General features: G+C 40.4%; 1 protein-coding gene across 1 annotated transcript in view; it reads left to right on the top strand.

Annotated features, from left to right (window-relative positions):
• The first annotated feature begins 506 nt into the window (after positions 1–506).
• Positions 507–15,446, top strand: part of HECTD2 (HECT domain E3 ubiquitin protein ligase 2) — a 52,231-nt gene continuing 37,291 nt past the window's right edge. The window contains exons 1-2 of the mRNA XM_087701915.1: positions 507–1,009; positions 13,185–13,314. Of these exons, the coding sequence (XP_087558041.1) occupies positions 737–1,009; positions 13,185–13,314 (403 nt within the window). The 5' untranslated portion in view covers positions 507–736. The remainder of the gene's footprint in view (positions 1,010–13,184; positions 13,315–15,446) is intronic.

The following is a 15,446-nucleotide window of genomic DNA, read 5'->3' as shown; positions in this document are numbered from 1 at the left end:
AAATAAAAAATAATAATAATAACCCCTGAATTGCGGCAGTTGCGTAACGAGAGCTCCCTTTCTCTGGCTCCAGCTCGGGAAGCCTCCCCGACAATACGGGGGCGACTCTTTTCCCTCACGCCTTTCTCGCCGGCACTCTTTGCCTCACAGAACAACATGGCGGGCTGGGTTTTGGAAGCCCGTTGAAGCGGGGACGGACGCGGGTGAGAGGAACCGCCGCAGCCTGGCAATTCGGCTGGCGGGTCCTCCTCCTCCTCCCTCATCGCCCGACGGGGGAAGCAATGAGAGAGGGCGGCAAGCGCTCCCCGCCGCTGCCACGTCCCTCCGCTGCTTGACCGCGGCCGCCTCCACTCCGCTCAGGGCAGGGAGCGCTTAGTCAGGCCCGCTTCAGACTGAGGAGAAGAGAGAAAGAGCGAGGCGCTGCGGGCATCTCCGGGGCGGTTGGGACGGAGCGGCGGCATCCTCCGCTCGGGCGCTTTTGGCGGGGCGGGAAAGAATAAGTGAGGGGGCGTTAAAGCCCCGCTCCAGTGGCCGCCGCCGCCGCCGCCTCAGGGCGAGCGCGGAAGGGTTGCCTGAGGTAACCGCCTTCCTGAGGTAACCGCGGCTGAGGGAGGCGGAGGCGAGCTGGGCAGAGACGGTGCCGGAGCGAGGGAGAGGATGGCAGGCAGCCCCAGAGCCGGCTGAGGGGAGAGAGAGAGAGAGAGAAGCCGTGAGGGGAAGAAACCAGAAGGGAACCATGGAGCTTCCCAACCCGCTGCCAACCGCCGCCGCTTCGGATCCCCTGCCCGCGGTCGGCGACAAATGCCTCATGCTGGGTTGCGACGTCAAAGTGGGGAGCGCGGATCCCCCGCCGGCGGAGGAGGCGAAGGGATCCCGGCCTCCGGAAGAAGGGGTGGCAGTTGCGGAGGAGGAGAAGGAGGAGGAGGAGAAAGAAGAAGAAGGGAAGCTCGGAGTGGGAGAAGGCGAGGAATTGCTTCCTCCCCTGCCTGAGTCGAGGTCGGCTTCTGGGGTAAGCACCACGAAGGGACCGGAATAGGAGGCTTCCCTCTTTTTGTCCCATTATTTGATGAGTGGGGTGGAGGGAATTATCCTGTTGAAGGGCATTTGGGGGATTGAACCTAAAAGTATCTTTATTAAACCTTGCCGTGAATCGAGTATGATAACATATTCACCCATAAAGTGGCTATACTACTGGGAAGGAAATGGGGTTATTTTTCCTGACAAGGGGGATGGAGCCAAGTTGGGTCTTTTGCTTGGCAGAGAGTTGAATCCTTCCTGAGATTTGGATCTCCTTGTCTCTTGCCTTAAGTTTTCCAGTTGACATTAGAAAGGAAGAGAGAGCAAAGCACATTCATTTTTTTAAAGGTTGTGGATTAGGCTAGCTTGTGATATTTATGTGGATTTCTCCTATTCATTCTCCCCACCCCACCCCCGCCACCATGGATAAATATCAAGGAAAAGTTATGTAGAAGGGTTGGAGTGAGAGGTTTGATTGATTGATTGATTGATTATATTTCTATGCCGCCCTTTTCCCCGGACGGGACTCAGGGCGGCTTACAATCCAAGTCAAGGGGGGGGGGGTACAAGGTAAGTTGCAGGAATACTTCAAAAACCTACTTAACCATCAAAACTGCTAAACAAGTCTTGGATATTAAATAGGCACCTGTTTATTCCTGATGCAGAGCACACCATGATTCCCATCCGTTTATTCCTGATGCAGAGCGCACCATGATTCCCATCACTTCTCCAACAAACAAATGTAACCCAATTCCACAAGTTTATGGGGGTTTGGGGGATTGAACCTAAAAGTATGTTTATTAAACCTTGCCGTGAATCGAGTATGATAACATATTCACTCATAAAGTGGCTATACTACTGGGAAGGAAATGGGGTTATTTTTCCTGACAAGGGGGATGGGGCCAAGTTGGGTCTTCTGCTTGGCAGAGAGTTGAGTCCTTCCTGAGATTTGGATCTCCTGGTCTCTTGCCTTAAGTTTTCCAGTCCCTTCAGCTGACATTAGAAACAAAGTCTTCCATCACATTTATTTTTTAAAAGATTGTGGATTAGGCTAGCTTGAGTACCTCTTGTGATATTTATGTGGATTTCTCCTATTCATTCTCCCCCCCCCCTTCCCATGGATAAATATCAAGGAAAAGTTATGTAGAAGGGTTGGAGTGAGAGGTAAGTTGCAGGAATACTTCAAAAACCTACTTAACCATCAAAACTGCTAAAATTAAATAGGCACCCGTTTATTCCTGATGCAGAGCACACCATGATTCCCATCCGTTTATTCCTGATGCAGAGCACACAATGATTCCCATCACTTCCCCAACAAACAAATGTAACCCAATTCCACAGGTTTATCTAAATTAGTTTATGGCACCAAACATGGAAGACTGCTATAAAACAAATATTTGCATAAATAGCTTATAATTTATGTCTTCTTTTGCAACCTGGTGTCTTCCAGATTTGTGAGTTGAGAACTATCATCTGCGAGTCACCATAGCAAGTGCCAGGCTAGTGATAGTTCGCTACTATTATGGTGTTAAAAATATCAGTTTATAATATTCCACATTGCTTCCTTCAAAATTAATCTAGCCCATTAACAAATCAGTATCCTTTCCGAACTTGCTTTTTGTTGTTTTAATGCAGAGCGCAGAAGGTCATGCAAGAATAGGAAACTAGCTTCTGGAACTACTGTGTGTTGCATCATTTGTTAGTTTGATAGTGTATTTGTTTACTTCCCATGGGAAGATTCATGCCTGTCATGAAAAACAGCAGGGGAATTATTACTGCGCTAAAAAAAGTTGAACATAGGCTGTTACTTTCCACCATAATCACTGCATTGTTAAAAATAATTTCTCCAAATCAACCAGTCTCTTGCCCAACTATCTCCTTTCTTACAAAAAAAAAAGCCCCCTAAGTTAAAGCTACAGCCAAAATAGAAAATTGGAGGGGTGCATTATTAAGGTTCCAACACAAATGCGCGTATGACAAAAGCGTGTGTGTCTAAAGCGCGGTGACAAAACTGTGCCGTCAAAACCGCGGAGACGAATGAGCGCTGAAGCACGCCGACAACAGCACGCCGACAGAAGTGCGCTGTAACATAACCCTAAAAATAACCCTAAACCTAACCCTAAACCTTACCTTAACTTAAATCGCGCTTCTGTCGGCGCGCTGTTGTCGGCGCGCTTTTGACGTTCGCAGTTATGTCGTGCCACGCATTATTAATTCCCACCTATTTCCACTTCCATCTGATTTATTCTGAGAAGAAATAGGAAGTATTCAAATTATCAGTGAGGCAAGTGCTCAGCAGTTCCTCAGAATAATAACTGTTTGCTGCTCACTGAAGCTTGGATTTAGAAGAGCATTTTTCCTGCTTAACATGATTTGCAGTTGTATTTTCCCTTGGAAAATATCAGTAAACCATTGTAGCTCTTATTTTGAAAAGGAATAGAGCTCCAGGTGTTTCATCTCCACAACTGCTGCTCTGATGCCAAGCATCTGTGCTACCTTTTGAACCATAACTGAAAAATTGTTAGCAGAATTAAGAATTATAAGTAAGAAATATATGGGAAAGGGAATCCAGGGGTTTCCCTATAACTGAATGAATCTAGGGGCAAATTGTATTTTGAACACTTATCATATCAGGGCAGGATAGTTACAAACACATATGGTATACATCTGTAATTAAAAATGTTTTAATTTAATTGATATAATTAAAGTAATCTTACCATATAACTTTAATTTCTCAGCTGCATTTGCTCCTTCAGATTAATTTAAATAACTTTTATTTTCATATGATCAGATTTTAAGAGTAACTTTTATGAAAAGAATGAGGAATTGGAACTGTTTGCTTATTAATTAAACTGATAGTCCACAAATCTCTATTAGTTATGATGTAAAAGATCCGTTGGACATTTATGGCATCCCTGCCACATTTTAGTGCACAGTGTCTTGATTATGGTATATAACAGAAGCAGAAAGGGAAATATATCTATCTATCATCTATCTATCTATCTATCTATCTATCTATCTATCTATCTATCTATCTATCTATCTATCTATCTATCTATCTATCTATCTATCTATATTTAGTGTCACAACCCCTGGTAAGCCCCAATTATGGGAGGAAGCTAACTGCTTCCATCATCTGTCAATCGGCTCGTCACAAGAGTCCATCACGACAGAAACCCAATATTTTTACTGTTGCCTTTGTTATATTTGTGTTTTTATTTGTGCTGATAAATAAATAAAGGGAGACTAGTATAGATCTATTTCAAGCTATTTAGCTCTCATCAGCTAGCCATACCCTTACTGGGATTCGGCTACCCTTACCCTTCCTAAGATGCAATACAGCACAGGTTCGAATCCCAGTAAGGGTATGGCTAGCTGATGAGAGCTAAATAGCTTGAAATAGATCTATACTAGTCTCCCTTTATTTATTTATCAGCACAAATAAAAACATATATATATATACACACACACACACACACATACATACACACATACACAAACATACATATGTATACATACACACACACACACACATACATACATATACTATTGAATACAAAGGCTTCAAAAATCTACATTTAGGATACAAAAAATGGAAAACGAGCAATGATGTACAAGGAACATTGTTACAGATGGAAGGAAGAAAGGTACTTACTGTTACTTTTTTTAAAAGATTGCATAAGCATCTCCACAGTGAAAAAAAAAACACATTTATACTATAGTGAGGAAAAGCATTCATTCTGTATTCTATGTTAAATGATTAAAAAAACACTTAAGAAGATGAAATTATCAAGCAGAGATCTTCACTAACAGTGTCATAGTCCCTCATATTCATTGTACTGAATATTACAGTCATAGCATAATGGAAAAGCCCTTCAATTATCAGTAATTTAATATGGTGCTATATTACTAAGAACAAGTAGTTTCTTTATAACAGATGGAAGGTAGAAAGGCATTTTGAACATGCATGATGTATTTGCAAACTCTATTTGCCAGTTCCAACTAGCACAGAAATAAAAGGGGAAAAAAACGCTATATTTTAATGGCTATATTAGTTCATATTTAAAACAACTATCTTCCTTTTTTCTAGATTTGTTTGCGAACTGCTTTTTACTTTAAGCCTTTCTCCCAGAAAAATACTCAGTTTGCTATCTGTAAAGGCAGCAGAGAAAGAGAATCACTAGTTAATTATTTTATCAAATACTGAACATCCTCAGATGAACTAATATTTCTAACTAATACTGAATCAATTATACCGTGTTTAGAAAATTCCTGAATAAAAAAAAGATGTAGACAAAAGTATAGATTTTCTAAATGCTGTCTTTTTCTTTTCTTTTCTTATTCTATATTACTTTTTATTAGGCTAATTTTTCTTATTAAAACTTTTAATAACATTAAAGTATAATTCGTGTTGAGATAATACGGTTGATATATAACTAATTCAGTGATAAAGTTAGATGCGCCATTCCAAATTCCAGTATCAAAATCGAATATCAGAGACTAACAGAAACCAATAAACTTAAAATACATGTAAAAAATGTAAAATTCTAAGGGCCAGCTTTGAAAAGACATCAAGGGAGACATTTGTTACACTACATTATGTATTTTTCCATATTCTTTTGGTAGTCACTATTGATATATTGAAATGCAGCATTACGTATATGGTATTTCATTTACAGTATTTGCTTCAATATCATGGGATTTCAACGATTTCAGATAGGTGCTTATCCCTACACAAGCATGTTTGATTAGAAAACTTTCTGGTTAGTAAACTATAGGCCAGATCTAAGAGACTGGAATGGGAGGTATATTCTATCTAAACTATTAATTCAGCGCTCCAGCATATGAAAAATTCTGAAAGAAAAGGGTCCCATCAAAGCTGATAGTATTGTTCATTGGTTCCACCACAAAACTGCGGTAGACTAAAGCGCGTGTGACTAAAGCGCGGTGACAAAACCGCACCGTCAAAACCGCGTGACAACAGTGCGCCGACAACACGTGCCGACAGAAGCGCGCTGTAACATAACCCTAAAAATAACCCTAAACCTAACCCTAAACCTAACGCTAAACCTACCCTAAACCTAACCCTAAACCTAACCCTAAACCTTACCTTAAGTTAAATCGCGCTTCTGTCGGCGCGCTGTTGTGGGCGCGCTTTTGACATCGCGGTTTTAGCACCGCGGTTTTGTCGGCGCGCTTTAGTCTACCGCGGCTATGTCGTGCCACGTTGTTCATTAACATTATGAAGAATCAGCCAGCTCTGTTTTCACTAAGAAAGCCAGATTTCATTTAAATAATTTAATTTTGAAGGGAAATGTACCTATTGGTTAGAAAAAGGTAATAAATTAGCAAACAAAAATTGTTTCTTTTTCTCTTCACTACATCAGAGAAATGGCTACATGACTTTTGATAGGAATGCAATCAATAGTTTTGGCAGGGTTGTTCTAGTTAAATATTGTGGCAGAATGCACCTACTAGAGGTGATGGCAAGCTTCAACTGGTCCAGAATGCGGCTGCGTGGGTTGTCATGGGGGCACCCAGGTACTCCCATGTTACACCCCTTTTAGGCGGCCTGCACTGGTTGCCGGTTATCTTCTGGGTGCGATTCAAGGTATTAATGATGACCTTTAAAGCGCTCCATGGCTTAGGCCCAGGGTACCTGCGAGACCACCTACTGCCACCGGTAGCCTCCCATCGTCCAGTGCGATCCCACAGAGTTGGCCTCCTCAGGGTGCCGTCGGCCAGACGGTGTCACCTAGTGACCCCCAGGGGGAGAGCCTTCTCTGTGGGAGCGCCTTCCCTCTGGAATGAGCTGCCCCCGGAACTTCGTATAATCCCCGACCTCCGGTCCTTCCGATGCGCCCTAAAAAATTGGCTTTTCCAGCAAGCCAGCCTGGCCTGAACAAAACAAATCAAATTATTGATTACTGCTAATTTGAATTTGAATTCTTTTTTTAAAAAATGTGTCATTGTCAATTTTAATTGGGTTTGGGATATCCCGTTTAATTTCTTCTTAACTTTTGTATTATGTGTTTCTTTTAATGTTGTACGCCGCCCTGAGTCCTTGGGAGAAGGGCAGCATATAAATCGAATAAACCTAAACCTAATAAGGCCAGACTGATCAGAATAATAGAAATAACCATGGCAGTGATAATAGTAGTAATAGTAGTAATGCAACATCTTCAATCCTATCCTAGCATTGTTGCACATGAAAAGATTCCAGATTAACCTTCCCTCCAATAGTAAAAAAAGGAAAGGGAGGAAATAATTTCCTCTGTGAGTCCATTCTCTGCCTTATTTAGACAAAAATAGTGTTTTACCAATATCAGAAACTAATAGTGTATATTTGATAGCAATCATTTATTTAATGCTGGTTTGAAGTTATGACGGTGTCAGCACCTCTTCATTGAGTAGTTAGGAAAGAAGACCACGAGACTCCATAGGTAGAAATCAAGTGTACTTTTACTAATTATAAATGATTAGAAGCGTAGCAAAGCGAAGACTGATTATTTAGGCTCGAAAGCGATTGATATATAAAATAACCCATTCCCCACCCCTTGGCATCCCAGTTACAGTCCAATCATAATTCTCCTAAGTGTCAGGTGTGAGATAATTTCGAAAGGCATCACCAAGATGGAATGTCGGTGCCGTTAGCCTTGGCGGGAACCTCCTCCGCATGCGTAGTCCGACAGGCAGCAGAACTCCAGAATCTTCCTCCAGCACAATTAGTAACCCCTCCCAAATACCATGCCCTCCCTCCCCGTTTCAATGGCAGCCGAAGCAGCAGCAAAGCAGAGGCTGACAGACGGTGTTGAAAAACTTGTGATCTGTCCTCAAATTTACGACTTGCACCACCTCCAGAACCACATGATCACAATTTGGGTTCTCATTTACACCACTTGCAGAATCCTGTGGTCATGTGATGGCAATTCCTGGTTTTCCCAGCTGATTTCTGACGAAGTCAGTGGGGGAAGTTGGATTCATTTAATGACCACAGTAAAAATTGTGGTAAAGTCAGATGTGACGACTCACTTAACAATTGCTTAGTGATTGAAGATCTGGCTCCAATTGTGTTTGTAAGTCAAGGACTGCCTGTATTGGACAGACTTCTTATTTAAATGCCATCAATTTGATTCAATGCATATTTCAATTTTTATACTGCTTTTCATTTTGCAAATCGTATATCAAGTCAGTAGTCACTTCTTTGGTAAATGCTCAGAAATATATTTGTAGCATGAAGAGATACGACACACCAATTTTAAGAGAAGTCTGTTGAAATACTCGTCCATGCTAAACTTATTTTCTTGAATGGTTTGAGTAGAATTATCAAAAGCAAAAACCATAAAATGTGTAAAAAATTACAACTATGTTAAATAAATGCCTTAGCGTATCCAGGGAGAGGAACAGATGGAGATTCAAGAACACAATGATATTTTGGTAACAAGCGTCAATGCTTATAAAACATATTAAACAAATATAGAAAAAGGAAGTATTGCATCTCGTTTACTTCAAATAATTTCTAAAATTCTAAAAATGGAAAAATATTCACTCCGCTATCTTGGCATTCTGCAAGTGGAAGTACTAACTCAAACAAGTATGATACATGTCCATTACAGTCCATTACAGTCGTAAGTCATCACAGTCACAAAGGGGGTCACACCGTGATTAATCTGATTTTACAACCTTTTTTGTGGAAGTCATTAAGTGAATACTTTAAGTGGTAATAAAAAATGACTTTCTGGTGGTAAAACAAACATTGTAGTCATAAAGTCATGTCCATTGTTTACTATGAGTCATTTTTGCCAAAAACTGCAAAAAGTTCTCGACAATAATGTTGTAAAATATTGTCATGTAAATGCTGGATGCTGCGAACAACTGTAGACGCAGGAACAATGCCAAGAGTTTAGCATGAGGTCACCTGACTGTCGCGGGGAGCAACCTTTGGTACTTCAGAACCGTGTAATAAGTAGCACAGGAGAGATTCATCATAACTTCAAATGGTCACTAAGTGACCAATTGTAAGTCAAGGACTACCTGTAGGCTTGTATGGGACCACAGCAGGGGTGGGTTTCAACCGCTTCACGGCGGTCCCTGCCAACCGGTTGGTCGCCGAACCCGGAAGTAAGTAACTTCCAGGAACGGCGAAGGGCGCGCCCGCCCGCCTGCAGTCCTTACCCGGTTTTGACGAGTTCTGCGCTTCCACGCATGCGCAGGATGCATACAGCACCTGCGTGATCGTCCAGGAGCAGCTGGAGCGCCCGTGCACGAGGACGCCGCCGGCCCCGTTCCAACCGAACCGGTTGGAACGGGGCGAGAAACCCACCCCTGGACCACAGGAACAGTGTGGAGTGTTGTGCTATAGTTCTCAGTGAATCTCAGATTTAAGTTCTCTAAGGGGAGATTTCTAGACCTTACTCAAGTTAATTCTTTAAAGTATGTATGTAATTTTTGCCAAATTTGGGGCAGTAAAGATAACCAAATCAAAGTTTTTAGTGGCTTAGGAGTTAAAATTCTCCATACTATAACTAGAAAAATCAAAACCTGTTATATAAATTAAAATTAAAATAAATGTTAATAAAACTATTAAATGTTTTTATAATGTAGGTTTTTGTGCCGCGAAAGTCTGCATTTTATTTTACTTTATTAGGTGTATTTATAGAATTCTTAGATAAAGCTTTTGATCATTTAAACTTATCATTTGTTATAAAAATAGTACTTCCTTGCCCTAGGAATTCATGTCTTCCTAGGGCTGGGTCAATGAATTTTCTATCTCAATTTAATTATGCCAATGTTCAGAGTACTACGAATTTTTTAACTTTTTCAGGATGTGGAATCCAGAACGCCCTGAATGGGAAGAAAAGCTCTATAGTTTAGTTGTGTTTAAGTGACATTTTAGATTCTCTTACATTTTCATGTATTCCTCGAGTTCCACATATAGTAAAGTTTGAAAATCCCTTGTTAAGAGTGTCTGAATGGTTTCATATTAAACTTTATATTACATATTTATATACGTAATGCCTTATTATGTTTTGGCTAGTCATTGGGGTTCCCAAACTGTAGTTTTTAACATAGTGCAGTATGTGAAGCCAGTAGCAATAGCAATAGCAGTTAGACTTATATACCGCTTCATAGGGCTTTCAGCCCTCTCTAAGCGGTTTACAGAGTCAGCATATCGCCCCCAACAACAATCTGGGTCCTCATTTCACCCACCTCGGAAGGATGGAAGGCTGAGTCAACCTTGAGCCGGTGAGATTAGAACCGCCGAACTGCAAATAACAGTCAGCTGAAGTGGCCTGCAATACTGCACCCTAACCACTGCGCCACCTCGGCTCTTGACATAAGTAAAATGTGGCTTATTCAATAAACCATTGTTAACATTTTTTTTATGCAGGTGCTAAGTGAATCATTGCAGTTGTTAAGTTAGTAACACAGTTGTTAGTTAATTTGGATTCCCCATGGAACTTGCTTGTCAGAAAGTCACAAAAGGTAATCGCATAAGTCTGGACACTTGTAGTTCATTCATTATGACTTAAACTGTCATTGGCTGTGTCCCACAGTTACATGATCATGCTTTACAATAGTTTTGCCAAAAACCAATACTTCTTTCTTCCGGTTTTCAGCAATACCAAACAAACCAATGGTTCACTTAATGGCCATGATGATTCACCCAATAACCACAAAAAAAGGTTGTACAATCAAATGGGTCATATGACTTGTTTTACAACCGTTACAACATAAAACGGTAATGGGCAAGTTCCATTACTGTCATATGTTGAGAACTACCTGTATAGCAATAGCAGTTAGACTTATATACCGCTTCACAGGGCTTTCAGCCCTCTCTAAGCGGTTTACAGAGTCAGCATATTGCCCCCAACAACAATCCGGGTCCTCATTTTACCCACCTCAGAAGTATGGAAGGCTGAGTCAACCTTGAGCCAGTGAGATTTGAACCACTGAACTGCAGATAACAGTCAGCTGAAGTGGCCTGCACATGCTAGCCAGATGAATACTGATGGGTGCTGGTAGGCAGAGGCAGAATTTTCTTTCCTTATTTTCCTCCCCCAAAACTAAGGTGCATCTTATACTCCGGAACGTCTTATACTCTGAAAAATGTGATACTTACGTCTCCACAATTTTTTATATTTTGCACCAAAGGAATGCGACCCACAACAAAGCTAGACTGTATGCGTAAGGCAACTGTGCCAAATGCAGCATGCTTGGAAAAATGCTTGGAGGAATTTTCATGTCACTGTTTTCCTTTTTAATATAGCATCTGTTTACCATGCCCAGCAATCCTTTGTCCTTCTAATATGAATACAACTATCATCTATGTTTCCTTAACTTTGCAACATACAGACACACACACACACACACACACACACACACATATCTCATCGACAGGACTAAAGGGATCAGGAGTAATGCTTATGAAGATTTGTGGCACGACAAAACCGCGCTCGTCAAAATAGCGGTGATAAAACCACGTCGCTAAAGCCACGATGTCATCACCGCGCGTCATCACCGCCGCGACAACAGCGCGGCAACAGAAGGGCGCTTTAAAACAGCGCGGCGGCAGAAAGCCGATTTAAATTAAGGTTAGGATTAGGTTTAGGGGTTTGCTTTAGGGTTAGGGTTAGGGTTAGGGTTAGGGTTGGGTTTAGGGTGCTTAGTGCTTCGGAAGGCGCGGATTTGCCCTCCGCCCTTATGTCAGCGCGGTAAGGTCGCATTTGCTTTAGCGATTCGGACGGCGCGGATTAGGGTTCGCGCTTATGTCTCCGCGGATAAGGGCTTCGCGGTATTGTGGTGGAACCATGAAGATTGAGGATCAGGAAGGAAAGAGGGGAAGAATGGATAGCCAATTGACTTTGCTTGTCAGAAGGTTGCGAAAGGTGACCATATGACCCCAGGATACTGCAACTATCATAAATATGAGTCAGTTGCCAAGCATCTGAATTAGAATCACGTGACCATGGGGTTGTTGCAACAGTCATAAATGTGAAAAACATGATCATAAGCCACTCTTTTCAATGCCATTGTAAGCTCGAATGGCCACTAAACCGTTGTAAATTGAAGACTACCTGTAAAATGTTCCATATGATGGAATCCTTATTCTCTATATTCTGTAAAGAAACAAAGGGAACATGGTATGGGAAATGAGAGAGGTGGAAAATTGGATAAATTGGATAAATGTATTGATGGATGTTACAATGTGTGTGAAAATAATAATGTATATTGATACAGTCTTTGTGTTCACCCTTCACAGTTTTAACGTTTATTCAAAAGGCTGCAGACGAAGCAACCTATTACTTTCTCTCCGTTATTTTTCCTATCAGAAACTCTGAAAAATGTTGTTTAAAAATGTATACCTCTTTTTGGCAGGTGGTGTGTAACTCTGCCTTTCCATCATTCATTTCATTCAGTGGAATTTATATGCCATTCCAAACGAGAAGGTCTCCTAACAGTTTACATTTATTTCTCAGAATAATAGAATTAGAATTAAGTCTCCATTCCACCCCATTTCACATTAACTTTAAAACAACCTTCATCATGCATTCTAGTTTTGGATTTATGCCAAGTAACAATAGAACCCTGGCTCCAAATTCATTTTGAAATCAATCAACATTAAATATATAGCACTGACTTACATTTGAATCCTCATTCATCAGTGAAATATAGATCCCCTCCTCCTGTATTGTATTCCAAGTTGTATTATTTTTAGGTTCCACCACAAATGCACGAACGACGAAACCGCGCCTGACTAAACCGCGGTGACAAAACCGCGCCGATGAATGAGCGCTGAAGCGCGCCGACAACAGCGCACCGACAGAAGCGCGCTGTACCTAACCTTAAAAATAACCCTAAACCTAAACCTAACCCTAAACCTAACCCTAAACCTTATCTTAACTTAAATCGCGCTTCTGTCGGCGCGCTGTTGTCGGCGCGCTTTTGACATCGCGGTTTTAGCGCCGCGGTTTTGTCAGCGCGCTTTTGACATTCGCGCTTTTGTCGGGTCACGTTATTTTTAAATATGGAAGTTTTTAATGTGTACCTTTTTTCTAAACCATTGCCACTGTGTTACTAATAAGAAAAAGTAATGTTCTATGAACTGGAACCTTGTCAAAGTACAGCGTCAAGCACTTTTAAAAAAATTTTTCTTCTAATTTCAGGGAATGGAGAGAGGACACAAACATGATTTTTCTCCTTTCAACAGTTTCATTTCAACTATCAGCCAAAAGAAAGAAGATTCTGTCAATGAAAATTCATCTGAACAATTAGTTATTACTGATATAAAAAATGGTGAGAAAATAAAAGATTTAATTTTTAGTCATTTCTAGCTGGTATTTGAAGATGTTCTTTTTATTTGTTTTATGACAATGCTTTCGGTACTTTTTGTAGAACTCTCTGTGTGTGAAGAATTAACATGACACACAGCACAGTAAGAAACAACCTTCTAATAAGTACAGTTATAATAGATCAGTAGGGATTATAGGATGCAATAACTGAAATGAATTTTAATACAGATGGTATTCAGTTTGCACATGTAAGTTAATGAATAGTAATAATAGTAACCTGCCATCTGCTTAATTATGTTTTTCAGACAGCATTTGTTCTTCCAAAGATTTTCTAAAACTTTTGATTGCAAAAAAGATTTCCTAATTGTTAGTATGTTTAGGAAAGTCTTTTCAAAATTACATATAAGAATAACTGGAGTTGAATCTGTCTTTATAGGAAGAAGAATTATGAATGAATAAGCAAACATCAGAATATGCCAAATGTTGGAAATTTGTAGCATTTTATTTTATTATTTTATAGCCCATTTACAATGTGGTTTCTGATTCTTATCCTTCGTATACCCTCATTTAAAGGATTTAACATTTTATTAAATGGGGACTTTAGTTGCATAGGCTAAATATGTGAAGCAAAATGTAATCAAAGCAAGTATGAAAGAGCAGAGTTGCATCATGACATTCATCCATATGGATGCCTATGTTTAACTGCAGAATAGAAATGATCTGAATTCTATATTTGAGGTTGAATATTTGGGTAAAATGAGGATCTAGATTGTTGGGGGCAATAGGATGACTCTGTAAACCGCTTAGAGAGGGCTGCAAAGCACTGTGAAGCGGTATAAAAGTCTTAAGTGCTATTGCTACTCCATACACACATCCAAACTGTCTCTGTCAAGACCACGCACTTGTAGTAAAATGAATTCTCTTAGAATCTCTTGAGGAATGTAGGAGGAAAAGTGAGTCTTAAAGCTTATTACAAGTGACAAGTAATTTAAATATTATATATGAAACTCATCACAAAGTTAATGGCTGGAATTAAACATACAATTTTCCTATTTGTAAAGAGAATTAGAAAAAAATGACAGTTGAGTTTTCACTACACAAAACCTGCTTTTTAAAGTTAGCTGTTTTCCAATCGTCTTGTATTTTTACCAGTTTTCCAGGTACGTTAGCTGTTTTTGTCAGTAATGTATAGAAATCAAACCATCAGAGTTAGCAGCTACAGGTAGTTCTAGATTAATGACCATTTATAACATTCAAAGTTACGATGTCCTTGGAAAAAGTGATTTATGGCATGTACTCACATTTATGGCTAGCACATCATCCCCATGATCACATAATTATAATTCAGGCATCTAGCAACTGACTTGCATGTATGACCTATTGTAGCATCCTATGCTGATGTGATTTGCAGCCTTTTTTTGTTAATTTCAGGAAAAGAATGCACACCGGGAAATCTGGATTTGCTTACCAACATAAAATTGGGTTTGACTCAAATTATAACCACATCTTATGACAGAAATTCCTGTCCATTATAGCTTGTGTGTCAGCACCTCTTCATTGAGTAATTAGGAAAGAAGACCACGAGACTCCATAGGTAGAAATCAAGTGTACTTTTACTAATTATAAATGATTAGAAGCGTAGCAAAGCGAAGACTGATTATTTAGGCGCGAAAGCGATTGATATATAAAATAACTCATTCCCCACCCCTTGGCATCCCAGTTACAGTCCAATCATAATTCTCCCAAGTGTCAGGTGTGAGATAACTTCGAAAGGCATCACCAAGATGGAATGTCGGTGCCGTTAGCCTTGGCGGGAACCTCCTCCGCATGCGTAGTCCGGCAGGCAGCAGAACTCCAGAATCTTCCTCCAGCACAATTAGTAACTCCTCCCAAATACCATGCCCCCCCTCCCCGTTTCAATGGCAGCCGAAGCAGCAGCAAAGCAGAGGCTGACATTGTGATTCAAGGATTACCTGTACAGACTCTATTTTGCTATAATGGGTTTTTACATTTTGTGTGTGTGTGTCTGTGTGTTGCATTTGTGCTGATAAATAAATAAAGGGAAACTAGTATAGATCTATTTCGAGCTATTTAGTTCTCATCAGCTAGCCATACCCTTACTGGGAATTGAATGAG

Source organism: Thamnophis sirtalis, unplaced genomic scaffold (genome assembly GCF_051295495.1).
Source record: "Thamnophis sirtalis isolate CommonGarterSnake01/CBP01778 unplaced genomic scaffold, rThaSir2_p1.2 scaffold_15, whole genome shotgun sequence".
NCBI lineage: Eukaryota > Metazoa > Chordata > Lepidosauria > Squamata > Natricidae > Thamnophis > Thamnophis sirtalis.
This window is presented reverse-complemented; position numbering and strand designations above follow the sequence as displayed.